Raw genomic sequence first — 22680 nt, 5'->3', positions numbered from 1 at the left:
GTCCTGCACCTGGGGAGGAATAACCCCAGACACCAGCATAGATTAGAGGATGACCTGCTGGAAAGCAGCTCCACAGACAGGGATTTGGGAATCCTGGTTGACAAGGAGTTAACCATGATTCAGCAATGTGCCCTTGTGGCCAAGGCCTATGGCATCCTGGCCTGCATCAGGAGGAGTGTTGCCAGCAGCTGTTGTTCCCTCTCCTCAGCTCTGGTGAGGCCTCACCTGGAGTATTATGTGCAGTTCTGGGCTCTGCAGTATGAGAGGGACATGGAGCTTCTAGAGAGGGTGCAGCATAAAGCGACAAAGATTATTAAGGGACTGGAGCATCTATCATATGAGGAAAGACTAAGTGAGCTGGGCCTGTTTAGTCTGGAGAAGAGGAGACTGACAGGAGATCTGATCAACACGGAGAAGTAAGTACCTTAGGGGTGACTGTAGGGAGCATGGGGCTAAACTCTCCTTGCTGGTGGCCAGTGACAGGACAAGGGATTATGGATGCAAGTTGAAACACAGGAAGTTCCATCTCCATGTGAGGAAGAACTTTACTGTGAGGGTGCCAGAGCCCTGGAACAGGCTGCCCAGAGAGGTTGTGGAGTCTCTTTCTCTGGAGATCTTCAAAACTCACCTGGATGCCACCCTGTGTCACATGCTCTAGGTTTCCCTGCTTGAGCAGGGGCATTGGGCTAGATGATCTCTAGAGGTCCCTCCCAATGTTAACCACTCTGTGATTCTGTGAACTTGCTGCTGGAGACAGTGCCCATCGTTTCCCTTACCACATCTTCAGAGTGCAGTTCAGCTGAGTCTACATTAACTCTTCACTCACCCATCAGACCGGGAGGGGAATTACTGCAGCACAAACAGCCTGGCAATCATCAATTACTAATGCCACTGCTCTTGTTACACCATGCTCACTTAGGCACTGGATTCATTTAGCAGCCTAAAAGATCTTGCTGGACTCCCTAGTCCAATAGTAGCTTGCTGCAATTCTCTACTCCTTGTCCATGCTCACCAGAGAAGATCATGCTCACAGCGGCACAAATTCCTGGTGCTAAGTGCTCCATCTCCCTCCTCTTGATTAAGGAGCTGCCTTTCTCCAGGGCTGCAGAGCTCCGCAGGTGTCAGCCCCTCCACGGGGCACCCTCAGCAAACCCTCTCGTCCCCGCCGCTGCTGCTGGCCCCTCACTGCTCTGGCAGCAGCGACCTCAGCGCCAGCACCCGCCGTGAGCCTCCTGCTGGCCCAGCAGCTCCTCGGGCAGGGGGACCTCGCTCGCGCACAGCCCAGCGTGGGCTGCTGCCGCCGCGGGCTGCAGGGACACCAGGTTCCTCGGCAGAGCCGCCCCGGCCAGGAAGGGGCTGCTGACGTCACAACCAGCTGCGCGGCCTGGCCTATCAGGGGCTGCGGCAGCAGTGACGTCACCAGCCGACGCCCACGCGTCAGCACAGAGCCAGCCCTGCAGAGAGCAGGGGCCTCCCGGCAGCGTCCCCGCAATGGCCTCCGTGTCCCTGCCCGCTGCTGAGACACCCCTGGCCTCACAGGCAGCGCCTGCTGCTGCCCCGGCAGCTCCGCGCACACAAGGGACCTCCCCGCGTGTCTGCACCAGACCCCGCTGCCGGCCGCGCTGCTGCTGGGACAGGAGCGGCCTCAGAGCCCGTCCCCAGCCATGGGCCAGCGCTGGCCTCGCAGCTGCTCTGCCAGCAGGGACCTCCCAAGGAACTGCCCAGCCAGGCGCCTCTTGCTGGCCTGCCCGGGACTCAGCAAAGAGCAGAGCTCACGGCCACCCTCACAGACATGGATGGACCTGCTAATGCCTGGTGCTGTCCAGTCAGGAGCACAGACAATGTGACCCCCCTCCCAAGCAGGAGCAGTGCCATGTGCCTGCTGCTGGCCTCCCAGGTGCTTGCAAACATTGCTGTAGGTGACACTGCTTGACTAAACAGTTTGAACTAGATCATCTGCAAAGCTCCTTCCAACCTCAACCATTCTGTGATTCTATAAATGGTATCCACTGGAATAGATCAGCTTTTTGAGCTGTAGGGATCTGCCTGTCCCTCAGCTTTATTGTGAGTGCTGCTCTAGTAGGATAGAAGGCATCCAGGGTCATTAGAGATGACCAAGGAAATTCCTGACCTGGACTCCCACTGAAGCTGTATCTCCAGTGATTCCATTAGGACCTTTAGGCCAGGAGCTTGCAAGCAGACCATGTGCATTCTTAGCCTGCTAAGGGGAATCCCACCTGCCATGTATTTGTGGAGTTCATGAGTTAGCTGAATCCTTCGCCAAACCTGGCGCTTCTGAACAGACATGTGGAGCCCAAATAAGCCATCTGAATAAGTCATCTGAATCATATATGCACCATGTATCAAGCTCCCTTCTTATCCCTGTCTGGTGTCCTGCCTAGTTAAGAGATGTGAATCAGGACTTCCCGTGGGACATTTCTAACTTTGGTAGATAATCATTATCTGATGAAATAAATTGCCATGTTGGAATCTGTATCCCTGTACTCTTTAGAGAAGGAAAAGAGGTTACTCTACTTGATGGAACATATCCCAGAGGGAGGAATCCCAAGGGACAGAGTAATTCATGAATTGAGCTGGGCTGCAGCTCGTGGCAGCCTGTCAGCACTGCCCAGAGACAGCCGAGTGCAGGAGCAGCTCCTGTGCCAAGAGCAGCAGGGCTGCGGGCACTGCCTGCTGCTGCGGACAGGGGAGGAGAGAGGACAGAGAGGTGAAAGGCAGCGTGGAGTGGGAGGACAGAGCAGAGCTCATGGTGGGAGCAATCTGTGACACGGTAAGTCACCGGCTGCAGGGTAATGCTGCTGAGGTTTCTGGAGGGGTCTGCAGCACCCCTCCCAGCTGATGACTTTTTTTTTTTTTGAGGTTTGTTCTCCCTGCTTCTACTTTGCATACGAGGAGATGCTTCAGAACAGAAATTCCCTGTCCCAGCATCACAAGGTAAGGGCATCATGGCTGCTTCTTCTGGAGCTGGTGCAGGACAGTGAAGGCAATGTGGGCACACAGGTTCTTCAGAGCACTGTTCTTCAGAGCAGTGTCCATGCGCCCCAGGGTGCTGTGTGCCCGGGGCAGTGATTCTGTGCGGATCAGCACTCAGCCTGCCAGGGCGCTGCAGGGAGAAGCTCTGGGTGGGAGGAGAGATCCCCCCGGGCAGGTTCATTCTCCTGCTGAGAGGCTGCTGTGTGGGGTCAGGGATGCTCACAGCTCAGCCTGACCCACACAACATATCTGGAAGGGGCTTTTCAAGAGGACACTCTTGGGAAGCTTCTATGAAAGGGAAGGGAATATCCAGAGGCTAGGATTTTGTTTTGTATCCTTGACAAGGCAGCAAATGAATGGGACATTTTAGGTTTAGATGCCTGAAGGAGAGTTCTGCAGTGCTGCTCTGAGGGATCAATAGGTCTGTGAGGACCCCAGAATATTCCTTCAACTGCCTTTTCACCTGTGGGCAGCAGCAATATCCCCTTTGCAGCTCTCCTCATTCTCATTGTGCTTAGTCTCACTCTGCTCTCAAGGGGAAGGGCTCCAGGGCATTTCTGACCTCCTCTGCAGTCAGATTTCCAGAACAGCAGAGCTGCCTCTCTCCTGCCATGTGCCCATGTCCCATTGCAAGGCACAGGGTCTGAGAACCACTGCCCTGGGAGTCCACACTGTCTGGGAGGTGCAACCTGGGGACGGTGCTGCTCTGTCTCTCTGTCGTCCCTTGGCAGCAGTCACAGTGTTTCTCCTCATTTCCCTGCCTCTCCTTTCTGCTCTTGTCCTGGCAGTCAGCTGGGGCTTCAGCTACAAATTGAGATACTCACCCTGAGGTCCTACCATGGAGGTGTCTGAAGAGGGACAATGTGCCCAGGGTGCTGGGCAGTGTCATTGGAGGGGCTGCAAAGGGGTTGACTCTCCCTTTAGGAGACCCTGTGACTGTCAGGACACGTGACTGCCTCTGTTGTCCTGCTGGGGTTGTGAGGTGCCTTCCAGAAGAGGATTCTGTGCACAGAGTCTTTGCCATGTCAGGAGCCGCGTTCTGTTCTCTCCATCACATATACACCTTGAGCTAAGAGGGAGAGCAGAGTGAAATGAGTGCGAAGAAGAAATTACTGAGAGTTCGGACGGGGCTGAGAAGGATTTCTATGAAAAATGGCAAGTTTATTTCAGAGAAAATTCTTTTAAGTTGTTATTGCCTTTTCTTCCCTACACAGTTTTCCTGAGCCCGATAGAACAGATGTCCAACAGCAGTTCCCTCAATGAGTTCCTCCTCCTGCTGTTCTCAGACAGGCGGGAGCTGCAGCTCTTGCACTTCTCGCTCTTCCTGGCCATCTACCTGGCTGCCCTCCTGGCCAACGGCCTCATCATCACAGCCGTAGCCTGCGACCACCGCCTCCACACCCCCATGTACTTCTTCCTCCTCAACCTCTCCCTCCTCGATCTTGGATCCATCTCCACCACTGTTCCCAAATCCATGGCCAATTCTTTCTGGGACACCACGGCCATTTCCTACTGGGGATGTGCTGCACAGCTCTTAACTTTTACCTTTTTCATTTCAGCAGAGTATTCTCTCCTCACAGTCATGGCCTATGACCGCTATGTTGCCATCTGCAGACCCCTGCACTATGGAATCCGTATGGACAAAAGAGCTTGTGCCAAAATGACAGCTGCTGTCTGGACATCTAATTTTCTCTATGCTCTCCTGCACACTGGAAACACATTTTCCATTCCACTGTGCCAAGGCAATGTGGTGGAGCAGTTCTTCTGTGAGATCCCCCAGATCCTCAAGCTCTCCTGCTCATACTCCTACCTCAGGAAAGTTGGGCTTCTGGTGGTTAGCATCTCTTTAGCCTTTGCGTGTTTCATTTTCATTTTGCTATCCTACATGCAGATCTTCGCTGCAGTGTTAAGGATCCCCTCCGAGCAGGGCCGGCACAAAGCCTTTTCCATGTGCCTCCCGCACCTGGCCGTGGTCTCCCTGTTTGTCAGCACAAGTGCATTTGCCTACCTGAAGCCCCCCTCCATCTCCTCCCCATCTCTGGATCTGGTGCTGGCTGTTCTGTACTCGGTAGTGCCTCCAGTGCTGAACCCCCTCATCTACAGCATGAGGAACAAGGAGCTCAAGGATGCCATTAGGAAAGTGATTTCATGGACCTTTTTAAGCAGTGGTAATTTTTCCACATCTCTCTGCAAATGACTCTTTCTGTATCCCGTAACTGGATTGAGCATTGTTTCTTCATGTTATTTTTATTATGACTTTTACTAGTGATAAGAATTGTTATTGTGTTGCTACACAACTACTTGTATTCATTCCCCTTTTTACGGTGTCTGCTCTGTCTCACCTGATACCCTCAATTGTGTTGAATGTTGGACAAGACTGGCTCCCTAACAGTATCTCTGTAATAAAGTAATTTCTATCAGTACAGTGCCTGAAAGCTGGGCTTTTCCTCCAAAGCTGGTGTCAAGAATAGGCCCAAGGACTTGCACCCCCCAAGGGCCTGCTGCACAGGATTCTCCATGGGTTCAGCAACAGAGAGCTCAGAATCATGTAATGATCTTTTAGAGACCAAGGGCTGGTTTGAGAATTCCCCTATCAGAGTCCAAGGATAGTGGAGATGCTGAATGGTCATGGATTTACACATGCACAGCTCTCCTACGTATTAAGGCACAGTGTCAGATGGCTGTTCTCATGGAGGGGAAGCTGGCAGTGTCAGGAGAGCACAGAGATCCTCCTGGGACAACATATGCCTGGGATGGACTGTGAGTAGAGCCTCATAAAGGGAGAGCTCCTCAAAGATGGAGTTTCTTAGAGGTAAAGCACTGGGTATTCGCAGGCAAAAGAGGACTCTGCAGTCTCAGGAGAGGCAGTGAGGACTCAACTGTCAGGAAGAAGGGAGAACGGAGAGCCCTCTGGGTCACCATCTATCAAATACCAGGGGCAGGATGTACAGGCACAACTGGACACAACGAGCACCCTTGGAAATGCTCTGCAGTCCAGGTGCCCTGGACTGTGCAGTCATCTGCAGTCCCTCGGAGGGATTAGAGGTCGTGATACCCATTTGGTTGGGTCTGACTCCTACCTCCGGTCACAGGGGCAGTGAAATGTCACCCTTAGCCACTTTATTCCCCGCTCCCCCCCTCCATATCCTTCTAGCTCTGGATCCCTCTGTACTGGCCATTCGGGACTCAGTGGTGCCTCCAGCACTGAACCTCCTTGTCTACAGCATGAGGAAAAAGGAGCTCAAGGAGGCACTGAGGAAACTTCCTCTATGGGTACAATGTCAGTGCCAAAACCTGTCCTGTGTGCAGTCACTTGTCATTCCCATGTATTTGGGATGAAACCTGTGCTCTTCATTTATTTCTTTATGAATTTTTACTCTTACCTTCCTGATAAAATAATAATAAATAATTATTTAAAATACAATACAGCAATACAGCAGGAACAAAAGGCTGGCTAGGGAAAATACAGGCCTGCTGCTAAATGGGCCAAGAGCCCTGGTGAGAGAGGACACAGAAAAGGACACCTTTGCCTCAGCCTTTAGTGCTAAGAGTGACCCTCAGGAATCCTACGCCCTGGAGACCATGGAGCAATGGAGAAAGGAAGACTTTCCCTTGCTGGAGGAGGATCTGAGTAGGGCTCACTTCAGCAAACTGGACACCCACAAAACCATGGGCTCTGAGGGGACTCTCTTGCACTGTTCAGTGCCCACGTCTGACAGAGCTCCACGAACTGGAGAAATCGAGTCCCTCCAGTTACACTGCTTGTACCTCTGGCCCTTGGCAAGCGACCTTCACACATCAGAGACTCTCTGAGCTGTTGCAGATAGTTAGGGAACGGCGGCCGGAAGATATCATGCTGTACGGAAAGATAGGGCCCCTAATAGCCAATAGTGTTTAGTCTATGGTGTAAGCAGACGGATGTGACGTTGTAAACCTAGCTATATAACACCTTCTTACCCATCAGTAAAGGCCATTTTGCCGTCCACCACATTGGTGTCAACTAGCTGATGGCCCGAGTGGCTTGGGGGTGGTCGCCGTGCCGTCCCTGAACCAGGTCGCTGCAGCCGTTTGAACTGCAACAAGTGGTGCCGAAACCCGGGAATCATCGCCTGGACGGGTGAACGGCGGCCGGAGCGAGTGGACCAGCCCGGCAGAGAGGACGCTATCAGAGCAACAAGGAGGATGGAAGCCCTCGTGAAGGTCGTATCGCAATTACATAAGCATTGGGGGATTGATTGTAAGCCAAAGATTTGTAAGCCAAAAGATTTTACTCTCGCAGTTGCGAGGCTTTTAAAAATTAAGGTTATAGACCAGCCGGTGGATATTCTGAAGTCCCTGAAGTGTGTCCCTGAAGCGTGGGACAAATGTACTAAGGCGTTGGCTGAGGAGATTATGTCTTCAGGGTGTGGGAAAAACCTTAAGGCTTGGGGAAAAGTTGTACAAGCCTTGCAGAAAGCTATAAAAGAGCAGGAGACCTGGGTGGCAATAAGGGACTGTTTGTTAGCCACCCCGAAAATGGGAGTCGGGGCAGCCACACAGACTTTGCACCCCCCAGATGATGGCAATTCTGCTGAGCCTAAAGGTCAGCAAGAGGGTGATACATCCCCTCCATCCCCGAACCCCGCCCCGCTTACAGAGGAGCAGAAACAGCCGAAATCTGTTTGGAGCGAGCTAGCCGAGGAAGCTAGGAACATTGAAAATAAGTCAGAGCATGGTGACGTCTGGGCCAGGCCACCACCCTATGCTCCTCAAAATGGCGCCGAGCCGCAGGGGGTAGGGTGGGGCGAGGGTGCCCCCGGCGCGAGTGAGGCGCCGAGAACCAATGGGAGTGACCTGACAGCTGAGGGAGGCCCGAGGGAGGGGCCGGGAGCGAGCCCGAGGGAGGGGCGGAGAGGAGGTCCGAGCGAGGGGCCTGGAGCAAGCCCGAGGGAGGGGCGGAGAGGAGGTCCGAGTGAGGGGGCCTGGAGCGAGCCCGAGTCAGGGGCGGAGAGGAGGTCCGAGTGAGGGACCTGGAGCGAGCCCGAGGGAGGGGCGGAGAGGAGGCCCGAGCGAGGGACCTGGAGCGAGCCCGAGGGAGGGGCTGAGAGGAGGCCCGAGTGAGGGGCCTGGAGCGAGCCCGAGGGAGGGGCTGAGAGGAGGTCCGAGTGAGGGGCCTGGAGCGAGCCCGAGGGAGGGGCGGAGAGGAGGTCTGAGTGAGGGGGCCTGGAGCAAGCCCGAGTCAGGGGCGGAGAGGAGGTCCGAGTGAGGGACCTGGAGCGAGCCCGAGGGAGGGGCGGAGAGGAGGCCCGAGCGAGGGACCTGGAGCGAGCCCGAGGGAGGGGCGGAGAGGAGGTCTGAGTGAGGGGGCCTGGAGCAAGCCCGAGTCAGGGGCGGAGAGGAGGTCCGAGTGAGGGACCTGGAGCGAGCCCGAGGGAGGGGCGGAGAGGAGGCCCGAGCGAGGGACCTGGAGCGAGCCCGAGGGAGGGGCTGAGAGGAGGCCCGAGTGAGGGGCCTGGAGCGAGCCCGAGGGAGGGGCTGAGAGGAGGCCCGAGTGAGGGGCCTGGAGCGAGCCCGAGGGAGGGGCGGAGAGGAGGTCCGAGTGAGGGACCTGGAGCAAGCCCGAGGGGCGGAGAGGAGGTCCAAGCAAGGGGCCTGGAGCAAGCCTGAAGGAGGGGCGGAGAGGAGGTCCGAGTGAGGGACCTGGAGCGAGCCCGAGGGAGGGGCGGAGAGAAGGCCCGAGGGAGGGGCCGAGAACCGATCAGAGCGGACATTTCAAAAAACGCCGAAGCCCAACGAAAAAGTACCGGAGCCCGGAAGTGACCAGTCAGTCCAGTTCCGACTCCGGATCAGACACTAGTCAGGACGAGTGGCTCACAACCGATTCAAACTTAAGGAAGGAGAAAAAGAAGGTAAATATCCGAATTAAAGAAAAACCGGTGGGAGCATTCATGATTAAGCATGTTGCAAAGGAAGAGCATCTGACCCCAATTCAGGTGGCTGTTACCTTCAAAATAAAACTAATGAAAATTGTGAGTTTCTGTTCACAGGACCGGATCATCGGACACCCCTGTAACCCGTACACCCCGGTGACAAGCATCCCGCCCGAGCCTGTGAGTTCCACGCTGACCGAATCCAGAAAACAAAAAAACAGCCTCCGCAAGAGGGGGCCGCGATGCCTTTGCGTTATCTTAATTTTGCAGCTTGTCACTATAGGACAGGTAGAGTCACACCAGCCCTTTAAATGGGGTACTTGAACAGATCGAACAATCTCGAGCAATTAGTACAAAAATAACTACAGGGCCACCAGTTTTCAGTGCCATGCCTTGCCAACTAGCACCCATTGAACCCTGTTCCAAACGCAGCTGGTACAAAAATTTGTTCTCCGGTTCGCCGTGGTTAACCACCCTGATATCCACCTTGATAGGGCCGATCACAATGATCATGATGACGCTAATCTTTGGACCCTGTATATTGAATAAGCTCATGCCGTTTGTCAAGAATCGGCTAGAGAAGGTTAACATCATGTTAGTAGAACACCGACAACTGCTTTAAGAATATATCCACTCAGTATTACCCCCAAAGTTATCCCAAGGTACACCCTATTCCTACACCCCGGTATTACCTGTCATCCCCTACCTTCTACGCGCCTTCTTCTTTGTGCCTTATGTTTTATGTCAAGTTTATGATATGTAATTTTAAGATTGGTATAACTATAAGAATAGAATAAGATAGTAATAAGAATAAGATAGTTGTATTTTAGCTAGTTTTGTTATGCATAGGGAGGGGGGAAGTTGTTGCAGATAGTTAGGGAACGGCGGCCGGAAGATATCGTGCTGTACGGAAAGATAGGGCCCCTAATAGCCAATAGTGTTTAGTCTATGGTGTAAGCAGACGGATGTGACGTTGTAAACCTAGCTATATAACACCTTGTTACCCATCAATAAACGCCATTTGCCGTCCACCACATTGGTGTCAACTAGCTGATGGCCCGAGTGGCTTGGGGGTGGTCGCCGTGCCGTCCCTGAACCAGGTCGCTGCAGCCGTTTGAACTGCAACACAGTGGCCCTCCTGGTTGTGTTCTCCCTAATACAAATCCAGGATTGCGGGCAAAATATGGCACGGGACCTGGAGAGGTTCTCAGATATCCTCCTATCCTCAGAGATAATGTAAATTTCACTAGAAAAGGCCTAAAGACAACACCTCCACTGGCAACTGTCTTCAGCAGGGTGTTGGATCCCTACCTCCAGATGGCTCCCTAAAAGCAGGCTCAAGGAATCTGCTATTCTGAGACTCTTTCCAAAGGGACCTGTGGATTTCAAGCTGCCGCCTCCACCACTGACCAAGAACAGGTATCACAGAGCCATCCATCACCCTGAGAGGCCTGATTCTTGTGAGGGGGCATCTCTCTGTCTGCAAGTGTCTGCATATCCACAAAGTGCAGAAATGGCTCTGACTGCTTTGTTTAACTACCAGTTTGTATGAGGGATCACAATGGATTAGGGTCTGCGATGGGAAGATGTCATGAGGGTCCAGCTTCAACAGAAAGCCTTAAAAGGAGTGAGAAGATAACTTACTCCACCAGAGTGACTCAAATCTCAAAGACTCAGATAATCATCAAGACGATCAGAAACTGCAAGTCTGAACATCAGCTGACAGAAACCATGAAACTGTGAGAACCCCTGGGTCGCACCAGGATGCTCCAAGGAGAGAACAGGGAAACCAACAGTCCTCCCTCTGCTGTCCCAGCAGGACCCTGGGGTGGCAGGCTGGGCTCTGGAGCAGAGCACTGCAGCACGCCACTACCTGCACACCTAAACAGAGGGTCCTCAGCCTACACCTGCCTCTGCATCAAGGACACTCTGGGATAAGCACCACACTTCTGGCGCCATCCTTGTTCTTCCCAGCGCACAAGGCCCAGGTCCGGCCTCAGGCAAGCAGTGGCCATGCTCTGGAACTGCCCGGTGGGGAACACCAGCATCTCGCTTGGCTTTTTGAAGGGCAGGCAAATCAAGAGACATGGACTCTTCCAGTCTCTTCCCGCACTCCAGAGACATCACAGCACCCCCAGCAGCCCCCGAGGGTTCCCTGGCAGCAGCTTCCCTGCAAGTTATTGCCACTGTCTCTAATCCCTCCATCACTATGTCCACCAGTCTCCTGGCCACATCTTCCGTATCGATGGCCTTGGTCCTGCACCTGGCAGAGGCTCTGGAGCAGGCAGCTTCTTTTTCCCTGTAGACCCTGGTGTTTTACATGCAGGAGCCTCCAGGCCTCCATGTGCCTGGCTGGCTGCCCTGGCAGTGCGCGGTGGTTTGGGAGGCAGATGTGGCACCTCCGCTCTTAGCCCAGCTCTGCTGGGCAGGGTCTCCCTGAGCCTCACAGGAGTTGTCTTGAGAAGGGCAGCAGTCAGGCAGGGCCTTTGCCGGCCTCACTGCTCAGCTCTGTACCTTTGCGATGGCCTGATCAGCATCTTCAAAACCCTGGGGGTCAGACAGCAAAGGCCACCTGTCCTTTTGTGGGGACAAAGTCGGGGTCCACCTGCATCGCCTCGCTGCGTGCAGCTCCTGCTTGCCCACCTGCAGGGAGAAGGAGGCACATGATGGAGAGGGTTGTGTTGCTACAAGCAGCCCCTGAGGCATGGGAAGCCCCAGCCCTATGTCAAAGGGAAGCTCATGGTCAAGCACAGCCCAGCTACACGTGGTCCAAAGAGGATCTCTGACTCTCCGCACAGGGCTCCCAGGATCCATATGGGCCTTGGAGCATCCCAGTCATGCTTTGTGTTCGAGAAAATCCCCACAGCCAGCAAGAGCAGCCCCTGGCCAGAGAAGGTCACACCTGGCTGGCTTGACCCCCCATGCTTGTGCTCTCCATGCAGCTCCCATCCCTGCTGTCAGCCTCCCCCTCCAGCCCCAGCACTCACCTTCCTTGTGTGCTTGCGCCTGGCAGGACGCCCATTGCTGGGCTGGGAGCAGGCGTTCGCCTGCCTCTCCTTCTCCATCTCCAGGGCACTCGCTGCATCTGGGGACTTGCTGCTCTGGGGACCAACATGAGCTGCTCCTTCTGCTGGAGCTGCTGTCCTCAGAGTGCGACCCCGAGGGTGGTGCTCTAGCCCAACACAGCCTTGGTTGCCATGGGCATTGCCCCATCACAATGTCCCTGGGGACATGATGCCACCCCCATCACAAAGCCCTGGCCGTTGCCATAGGGACTCCCAGGGGTATGTCCTGGTGGTGGCCAAGGGCACCCACAACTCATCTCAGTGCCTTAGTGGTCAGCAAGGGGAGGCCCTTTGGGTCCCTGTGCCATAGTTTGGCCATCCTCACAGATTTTTAGTTGGGAGAGCACGGCCAGCAGGGCCACATGCGTGTTCTACCACTCTTTTTGGCACAGTGGACACCATGCCTCTATACCAGATCCCATTTGGGCTCTCCGGTTCTGCAAGGAAACGAACAAATAGGAGGGAGTTCAGCACAGGGATAACAACTTGGTCGGGGCTGGAGCATGGGGCAGGTAAGGAGAGGCTGGAAGAGGGATCTTTGTTCAGCCTAGACCAGAGAAGGCCAGGAGAGATCTTCATGCTGTGAACAAATACCTTGTGGAGGGCACAGAGCAGCGGGATTTTCTTGGAAAGCCAGGCTAATTGCATGAGAGACAGCAGGGAAAAGATGGACAAGGGAAAATCTGCAGCGTATGAAGGATTCACAGACTTCGGTGTTGTGAAACCAAAGACCTTTAAGTTAAATGCAACTTATAGAGCTCCTGACCCCAGAGACAGCCCCCATCCTGCCTGGCAGCACGTGGAGCCCGGAAACCCGACAAACCAATGAACCAGATGATCACGCACTGGTCATGCACGAGGCCGTCCAAGGAGCTTCTTGATCATGCGCTGGCCATGGGGCTGCAGCTCCCGCCTTTCCTGCTCAGCCCCCCACCTGCCCACAAGATATTCTTTGCTACTGACCTTAGGCTGACCTCCACATCTCCCCCTTCCTTATTTAGCTTTTATTTGAGCGGTCATCACTTGATTGATTGATCAATCAATTAACCATTGTACACATGATAACAGACAAGGTAGACAATTAACAACAAGCAAAATACAATTAACTCAATAATCAAAAACTTTAAAATTTGCGTCTTCCAAAGCCCAAACTGTCTTAACCAAGAAAATACTCCTATTAAACATGTTTGCAAGGGATTGTCTGGTGTTGACATGGCTAACGTTACCCATATGTTTCTTGGCTGTTTGGGACAAAGGCTGCACAGCTGCTGAGGAAAGCCAGGGTCGTACACATCGCAAAGGGACTCATCTTAGTTTCCCGTCTGTCAAAACACAAGCATAACCCCTTCCCCAAGTTACTAAGTCTTTTGGACCTTCCCACTTCCCTGTAACTAGATCTTTTATGGTAACTTGGGATCTTGGCTGTAAATTTTCTGACGGTTGGCCAAAGTGTTGAGTAACTCACCTGCTCATCTGCTCACCTGCTATGTTATGATTTAAAAAATTAAATACATATAAAGCTTTATCCAATCTTTCTTGGAGGCCATCTCTCTGAGCTCCCCCTCTCTGTTTAATGAACATATTTTTTAGGGTCTGGTGCGAGTGTTCAATAACTGCCTGCCCAGTAGGAGAATGAGGAATATTGAAGATATGTTGAACGCCCCATTGTTTAAGGAAGTCCTGGGTTTGCATAGCACCATACACAGGCCTGTTGTCTGATTTTATCATTTTTGGAACATCCATGACCGTAAAACATCTTAACCAGTGCTTACACACATCCCGACTTTTCTCCCCAGTATGTGACCATGCATGAGTAATAAAGCAGGGATTGGCTCAGCTATTTAACAAAGTCCATAAATTTCACAATTGGGCCATCAGCAAAGGATTGGCAACCTCTCAAAGTGTAGCTCCCTCCAAGCGCTTCACCAGGCCTTCGACATTTAAGGAATCTGTTCCAACATTAAGATTTAGAGTTGTAAATTTTTAAAAAGCCACGGTTGCAGCTGCCAGCTCCACCAGCTGTGTGGAGCCTGGTACTTGAACCTCAGTTTGCCGCTCTGCGTCCGCTGACATTTTCCAGGCAATGGCAGCCTTTTTAGTTTGTCCTGATCCATCTGTGAAGACAGTAATACCTGAAAGGGGAGTTTGCTGCCAAAGAGACCTTGCTAATAAGGGAATGTTAGGAAGTTCTGACCACAACCTATGCAGGGGATAGTGAATGTTCATCTGTCCTGCAAAGTCTGCTAAAGCCACCTGCATGATTAAATATTCTGCTAATAACCATTGCAAATTTTCCTTTGTTGCAGGAAATCAAATGAATCTTGGATCGCTGCTGTTTAACATTCTTAAGTGCATTCTTGCCTTCTGAATTAACTGTGCATATTCTTCTGTCGCAGTGATAATTTCTTTTTGACTGTCCATGAGGTAAAAAGATCCATTCCAGCACTCGAAGTGGATCTGTCAATGACCCATACAGCAGGTGAATAAGCGAGCTGGCGCTGGCTTGCCTCCACCTCTTGGCCTTTGGGGCAGTTTTTCTTGAGATGGCCATTCTCTCCACATTGAAAACACTGCCCTGCCTCTTCCTTTTAAGGCGGGATTTGGTTTTTCTCAGTGAAATGCACCACCGACGCATACGTGACTGGCATAGCTGTTAATATTTCTACGTTTCCCCGCTGAACTGCCTCTCTGCTAAACATTTCCAGTGATTCGACCCTCGATCCCCTTTTGTAACCTCATTATGTGGGTCTGAGAGTGTAAATCATGTTCCTTCTCCGGGTCCCTGGGGCCTGGGTCGAACGGATGGTCACATGGAGGATCAGCTGCCCCAGCATACGGTGGTGCTGACGGTGCTGCTGCATGTGGCTGATTGCTTCTGTCCCAGGCCGTTTTCAAGGCGACCATGATCTGCCACCAGGTGCTCAGATGTTTTGCTATGGCTGTATCACCATCCACCATCGCCTCCTTAAGGCGCTTTCTGAGTTCTTCCTACACCTCTCGCTGGAGTGTGCCTTCCTTCGGGAAAGTAGGTACCTTCTCCCAAATCCACTCTAGTAGAGTGACTAAAACCTTCCTGGAAACCTGCTGGTTCTCTTCGTGCACCATGTGCTGCAGCGCGTCCAGGCTGCGTTTCTGCCCTTGAGACATTCCGCCTCCCGTGATTCTCACGCTGCTGTCCTCTAATTAGGCGATGGGTGCACACCGGAGTTCTTCCTGCTCTGTTCCTGGTTCAGCTCGGCTGTGCTGCCGGGTTTGGGCTTTGTGAGCTTCCCCTGTGTTCTTGCCCCAGCTTCGGGTGCCATTTGCAGTGTCTGAAGCAACCATGGTTTTTGGTGTTGTGAAACCAAAGACCTTTATTTAAGCACAATTTATAGAGCTTCTGACCCCGGAGACAGCCCCCGCCCTGCCTGGCAGCACGTTAAGCCCCAAACCCAACCAACCCATCAACCAGATGATCACGCGCTGATCACACGTGAGGCTGTCCAGTGAGTTCCTTGATCATGTGCTGGCCAGGTGGCTGCAGCTCCCGCCTCTCCTGCTCAGTCCCCCATCTGCCGAGGGGACATTCTTTGCTACTGACCTTAGGTTGACCTCCACAGGTGGTGACTTGTGTCTGGGACCAGGGCACTGCCAGGGCACTGCTGGGGAAGCACTGCAGGAGCAAGCACACCCTGGAGAACAACCTTGTCCATGTTCCTGGGACCAATGACAGGGTCCCTTCTGTGTGCGAACATGACATGCCAGCAGCAGCGCCATGGCTGCTGTTCATACTCTGAGGTCCTTTCTGCCTGAGTACCTGATAGCCCCAAATTCTGACTCTGAGGACACTTATTGCTCTGGATAGTCCAGAGGGGGCTGTTAGCTCCCACAGGCTGTTGTGATGTCACCTCAGTGTCCGGTGGTGACAAGGCAGAAAAGGCCCATGATTCGGATGTTGGTTGTGTTGGCCTTTCTGCCTCAGGACCTGGTAGGCCAGCAGCAGGAAAATGGCCTGGATGTTTGTTAGTGAGGTCACTGCTGTGCCAGTCCCTGATAGGCTAGCAGCAGGGACATGGCCTGGATATTGGTAGTGAGGTCACTGCTGGGCCAGTCCTTAATAGCCCAAAAGCAGGGATGTGGCTCTGAGGGTGACTGTGAGGTCACATCCTTCTCTGCAGACTTGACATCATCAAGAGGCTCTGGGTTGCTGAGGTTTCTTGTGACGTCCCCTCTGTCCCTGCTGCTGATAGGTCAGAGCCAGCTGAAGGTTCCAGGGCACATTGTGAGGTCACTGCTGCCCCGTGCGGGATTGGCCAGCAGCAGAACCAGCCCCAGCCAAGGGCCTGTGAGGTCCCCTCAGTGTGAGCAGCTGATCAGAGGACAGGGCTGTGACATGGACTGTGCTGACACGTCTGTCTGTGTAGAGGACAGGCTGGAAACACTCTGGCCATGCAGGGCTGTCCCCAGAGCGAGTCCTGGAGATGGAGATGGAGAAGGAGCAGCAGGTGAACGGCTGTTCCTCATCCATGGACGGGATCCCTGGAGTGCAGGAGCGCACGAGAGAGGTGAGCGGTGGGGCTAGAGGGAGAGGTGGGCGACAGGGATGGGACCTGCATAGAGAACACGGGGCTGGTGGGGAAGGAGACCTGGGCCAAGGTAGCCAGGCTGGAGCTTCTCCAGTGAGGGAACACCTATTCCTGGCCATGGGCATTTCCTCTCACACAAAGCAGCCCAACGGACACTCTCTCCTGTGCCTGACACTGGTTCAGGAAGAACAAGGTGCCACCGAAGATGTCCATGGGCCTTGACAGCCTTTGATGCAGCCACTCGGAGGTCCTTATTAGCCCATTGCCTGTTCATGTCATGTGATGGGATGAAGAGGAGTTCAGGGGAGGAGAGCTAGAAGGGTTTGAGAGTGCAGAGCCTGGAGCAGAGACGTGGCAGGGCCGGGGTGCCTCCCATTTATGCAGCACCCTGGATGTAGATGGGATGGGCTTTCCCTACAGCCAGTGCTGGAATGTCTTTGGGTACAGGATGGAAACGCAGGATGTCCTGGGGCACTTATCCAGCAATCACTCCAAGGGGACGTGGTTTACCTGTAGGTCCCCGGCTGTATCTGCTAGAGACGTGTGGTTGTGCTGGACACTCCTGGCATCTTACAAGGCCCTGCCAGCCCTTTTCTGTGCCATCAAATCAAGGCACTTCACTGAATTACAAGAGCTGCTGGTTAATCCTGGAATCTTCCCATGCCTCAACTTCCCCATGCTCTCGTTGTAATTGGCATCTGGGGTCATTTCAGACAGACAGCCAAGGCAATTCCCCACCTGGACCCCAGCTCATGCTGTAGGATGATGCATGTCTCTCAGTAGCTCCATCACTGGCACCTTGCTTGGACCCCCTCAGACTCTTCCACTGTCACATACCTTGGCCCTCCTCAGTCTCTTCCACTGTCACCAAGTGTTTTTGCAGGAGCTACTGACTCTCACCCTGCATCTCCAGTGATTAGAGTGGAGCTTTGAGAAGGAGCTCGTGTGCAGATCACTGTGCTCTGCTCGCTTCAGTTTTGGGAAGGGAAATCCCACCACTTGTGTTTTTGTGGAGTTTACAGGAGGGATCTGAATACGACTTCAGATCCAGGCCTAGACAGGTACTGCCCAGATTGATATTTCTGAATCAGCACCTGAACCCTGAGTCAATGAACTCCCCACTTGTTCACTCCTCAGTCTCCTGTCTAGTTAAGGGATGTGAAATGAGCCTTCCAGAGTGAGACAGTTCCAATTTTGATAGATCTTCATTCTCTGAGGAAATAAATGGCAATATTAGAATCTCTTTCTCTTCACTTGTTTGCGAAGGAGAGCAGCTGATTATTTTAGTTTATTGAAGTGCACTTTTCCCTGGAGGAGGGAGCACAAGGGGCAGAGAAATCCATGAGTTCAGCTGTTCCTCTGCTCCTGAGCGGGGCCAGGCTCCTGGGATGGAGGCAGCTCGTGGCAGCCTGGCAGCACTGCCCAGAGACAGCGTGTGCAGGAGCAGCTCCTGTGCCAAGAGCAGCAGGGCTGCGGGCACTGCCTGCTGCTGCAGACAGCAGAGGAGAGAAGGCAGCGAGAGGGGAATGGCTGTGTGGAGTGGGAGCGCAGAGCAGAGCTCACTGTGGAAGAAGTCCTCACAAAGCCTTGCATGGTAAGTCTCTGGCTGCAGGGCATAGTAAGAGGAGGAGTTGATTCCAAGCAGGGATTCCTTGATGCACCTTGGCAGGGCAGGGCATGCTGCTCCTTTCTTCCTGAGATAACTGCAGGGATGTGAAGCTGGGTATGAACACGGGTCCACCCAGGTTGCTTAGTCAGAGCAGCATCTCTGTGCCCCAGGAGTCACCCAGTGATTCTGCTGCCTCAAGGGTCAGTGCTGCACAGAGAAGCTCTGAGTGACAGGGTTGCCCCCAGCTGGGCAGGATCATCGTCTTGTTGAGAGAGTGCTGTCTGGCTGAAGTCTGCTCACTGCTCTAGTTCATTCTCAGGATGTGTCTGAGGGGTCTTTCCAAGAGCAATTTCAAGAGAAGGGCTATTTCCAAGGGCAGGAGCTTTTCACCTGCTGGTTGCACTTTCGATTTTCTCCCTAATTGCAGCAGGGAGAAAATCTGTTCTGTCAAGGACCTGGGACTCCCATCCTTCACTCTCAAAGATCAGTAGGCCTGTGAGAATGCTCGCAGAACCCCTTCAACCCACCTTAGCCTGCAGCCAGCATCAGCATCACCTTTGTGGAATTTATTTTACTTGCTCCTTACAAACTGCCTGCACACAGATGCCCTTGGACAGTGCTCTGTTCCCAGAGGTTTTTGCAGGATAGAACTGAGTACACAAAAGGTGTCATATGATCTATGAACATAGACTCCAGAGAAATGCTGGGAAAGAGAAAGATGCCAGCAGGGACTGCTATGGGCAGCAGAGATGGACAGGGAAGGAGAGGGAAGTGTCCATCATGATGGGAGGACGGATTTGGGGAAGTCATGCTCAGTCCCTCCATTGCAGAAACCTTCCTCTGAGCAAGCCCTCCAAGTCTCCTCTGCCATCCAGCAGCCTAGCTGCACTGACAGCCATGGGGTCTGGGCCATGAACCCTGTCCTTTGTGTCCAGACCTCTGGCAGAGGACAGGGACATCCCTCCTGCTATGGACATTTTTCCTGCCTGCTGACAGAGGGACTCGAGTGCCTTGCCTGCAATGTCACCATCTGGCAGGTGACATGTCCTGCTGGGTGAGGTGAAGGTGTTCCTGAACGCCCTTCTGCCTCTGTCTCCTTGCCTGAGTTGGCATTAGGGTCACGGTGTTGTTGCTCCTTCTTGCCCCTCCTCTCCGTGCTGCTCTTGTTCTTCTCTTGGGCTCCCTGGGGTTGGTGGGTTTTCAGTGCTAGTTCAGACACCTGCCCTCCAAGTTGTGGAAGAGAGGAATATGCATGGGAGTGACATGTCCCCAGCCCCCCTCTAACTTGTGCAGCTCCAGGAAATGCAATCCATGGGGTTAGGAATGGAGCTGACTCTCCCTTATGCAGAGCCCATCTTCAGTGCACCGTCATCTGACCATTTCTCTGTCATATTCTGCTAGGCTTTGAGATGTCCTCAGGGGAGGGTCATTGCTGCCCCCAGTTGTCTCTGTTGATGTCCAAGACACCTGTGAGGACAGGTGCTGAGAGTGTGGAAAGAGTGTTTGGAAACTGTTCATGGGCAGCTGAAAAATAGCCCCATGTGTCCTTGGCTACAAGTGGAACATGGACAATTCCTTCAGGTGCTGGGAGAAAGGGAGAGAAGTTGGAGATCTGTGAGTCTGAAATTGGACTTGTCTGCTCCTAGCAGGGGTGGGAATTTTTTTAGGGAAACACACAGAGTGATCATCATGCAGCTCAAGGAGGTGTGGGCACACGACAGCTGGAATGTAGGCAAATAGGCAGATGATCTGTCCTCACTCTGCACAAGGTTACTATGAATCCAGTTCTCACAGGATTCCCACTGGAAATGCTGAGAATTTCTGCCTTTGAGGAGCACTCCCCAGGGGCGAGTGCGGCAACTCAAAGAAAATAAACAAATCCCCTCCAAAATCCCCAAACTGTGCTCTCAACACCCATTTTTTAGAAGAGGTGGTGTAGATGCTGACAATCTCTTCTAGATGCCAAGAGGATTTCACCTGAAAAAGTGTGAATCTCAGAGCTCCCTGTTGTCCCCTTCCCACTACTTCAGATCAGGACAGATGTCCGTGGAGCCCACAGGAAGATGTTCCTGCTCCTCATATCACACATTCAGTTACCCCAAACTGGAGCTCAAGCAAGGAGCTGCACAAAGATCCCCTTGGTAAAGAGATGCAATTTGGGAGGTGTATTAGAACTGGAATATTGTTTTTTTTTACTGGAAAAAAACCTTTGTAAGGTCAATATCTTTTCTTCTTTGAACGGTCCACAAAGCCTGGAGACAGAAAAATGTCCAACAGCAGCTCCTTCAACGAGTTCCTCCTCCTGCCATTCGCAGACACGCGGGAGCTGCAGCTCTTGCACTTCTCGCTCTTCCTGGCTATCTACCTGGCTGCCCTCCTGGCCAACGGCCTCATCATCACAGCCGTAGCCTGCGACCACCACCTCCACACCCCCATGTACTTCTTCCTCCTCAACCTCTCCCTCCTCGACTTTTGCTGCATATCCACCACTCTCCCCAAATCCATGGCCAATTCCTTCTGGGACACCAGAGCCATTTCCTACTGGGGATGTGCTGCACAGGTCTTCCTGGTAGCATTCTTGTTTTCAGCAGAGTTTTCCCTCCTCACAGTCATGGCCTATGACCGCTACGTTGCCATCTGCAGACCCCTGCACTATGGGACCCTCCTGGAAAGCAGAGCTTGTGTCAAAATGGCAGCAGCTGCCTGGGGCAGTGGCTTTCTTAATGCTCTTGTGCAGACTGGGAACACATTTTCCCTACCGCTCTGCCAAGGCAATGTGGTGGAGCAGTTCTTCTGTGAGATCCCCCAGATCCTCAAGCTCTCCTGCTCACACTCCTATCTCAGGGAAGTTTGGCTTCTTATAGTTAATGCTTGTTTAATGTTTGAGTGTTTCACTTTGATTGTGGTGTCCTATGTGCAGATCTTCAGAGCTGTGCTGAGGATCCCATCAGAGCAGGGCTGGCACAAAGCCTTTTCCATGTGCCTCCCGCACCTGGCCGTGGTCTCCCTGTTTCTCAGCACAGGTGCATTTGCCTACCTGAAGCCCCCCTCCATCTCCTCGCCATCTCTGGATCTGGTGCTGGCTGTTCTGTACTCAGTGGTGCCTCCAGCAGTGAACCCCCTCATCTACAGCATGAGGAACAAGGAGCTCAAGGATGCCATTAGGAAAGTGATTTCATGGACCTTTTTAAGCAGTGGTAATTTTTCCACATCTCTCCACAAATGACTCTTTCTGTATCCCGTAACTCTATTGAGCATTGTTTCTTCATGTTATTTTTATTATGGCTTTTATTAGTGATAATAAATGTTATGGTGTTGCTACATAACTACTTGTATACATTCCGCTTTTTACGGTGTGTGCTCTGTCTCACCTGATACCCTCAATTGTGTTGAATGCTGGACAAGGACTGGCTCCCTAACAGTATCTCTGTAATAAAGTAATTTCTATCAGTACAGTGCGTGAAAGCTGGGCTTTTCCTCCAAAGCTGGTGTCAAGAATAGGCCCAAGGACTTGCATCCCTCAAGGACCTGCTGCACAGGATTCTCCATGGGTTCAGCAACACAGAGCTCAGAATCATGTAATGAGCTTTTAGAGACCAAGGGCTGGTTTGAGAATTCACCTATCAGAGTCCAAGCATAGTGGAGACACTGAATGGTCATGGATTTACACATGCACAGCTCTCCTACGTATTAAGGCACAGTGTCAGACGGCTGTTCTCATGGAGGGGAAGCTGGAGGTGTCAGGAGAGCACAGAGATCCTCCTGGGACAGCATATGGCTGGAATGGACTGTGAGTAGAGCCTCATAAAGGGAGAGGTCCTCAAAGATGGAGTTTCTTAGAGGTAAAGCACTGGGTATTAGCAGGCAAAAGAGGACTCTGCAGTCTCAGGAGAGGCAGTGAGGACCCAACTGTCAGGAAGAAGGGAGAACAGAGAGCCCTCTGGGTCACCATCTATCACATACCAGGGGCAGGATGTATAGGCACAACTGGACACAACGAGCACCCTTGGAAATGCTCTGCAGTCCAGGTGCCCTGGACTGTGCAGTCATTTGCAGTCCCCCGGAGGGATTAGAGGTCGTGATACCCATTTGGTTGGATCTGACTCCTACCCCCGGTCACAGGGGCAGTGAAATGTCACCCTTAGCCACTTCATTCCTCCCTCTGCCCCCTCCATATCCTTCCCATCTCTGGATCTCTCTGTACTGGCCATTCGGTACTCAGTGGTGCCTCCAGCACTGAACCCCCTTGTCTACAGCACGAGGAACAAGGAGGCACTGAGGAAACTTCCTCAATAGGTACAATGTCAGTGCCAAAACCTGCCCTGTGTGCAGTCACCTGTCATTCCCATGTACTTGGCATGAAACGTGCTCTTCATTTATTTCTCTCTGAATTTTTACTGTTACATTCCTGATAAAATAATAATAAATAATGATTTAAAATATGATACAACAATACAGCAGGAACAAAAGGTTGACTAGGGAAAATATGGGCCTGCTGCTAAGTGGGCCAAAAGACCTGGGCTGGGCTCACAGCATCA

The 22680-nt window shown here is 52.7% G+C and overlaps 2 protein-coding genes across 2 annotated transcripts; both read left to right on the top strand.

The window, feature by feature from the left end:
- The first annotated feature begins 4231 nt into the window (after nt 1–4231).
- On the top strand, nt 4232–5191 carry LOC148591466 (olfactory receptor 14C36-like). The gene has a single exon (XM_088537525.1). It carries the CDS (start codon nt 4232–4234, stop codon nt 5189–5191), a length of 960 nt encoding a protein of 319 aa, XP_088393651.1.
- Nucleotides 5192–20408: 15217 nt separating this feature from the next.
- LOC148591465 (olfactory receptor 14A16-like) lies at nt 20409–21368 on the top strand. The gene has a single exon (XM_088537529.1). It carries the CDS (start codon nt 20409–20411, stop codon nt 21366–21368), a length of 960 nt encoding a protein of 319 aa, XP_088393655.1.
- Nucleotides 21369–22680: the final 1312 nt, after the last annotated feature.

This window comes from Tinamus guttatus, unplaced genomic scaffold, assembly GCF_059628265.1.
Source record: "Tinamus guttatus ecotype Peru unplaced genomic scaffold, ASM5962826v1 Tinamus_guttatus_pri_ptg000804l, whole genome shotgun sequence".
In the NCBI taxonomy this organism is placed as follows: domain Eukaryota; kingdom Metazoa; phylum Chordata; class Aves; order Tinamiformes; family Tinamidae; genus Tinamus; species Tinamus guttatus.
Note: the sequence above shows the minus strand (reverse complement) of the source record. Positions and strands in the feature narration are given on the sequence as shown.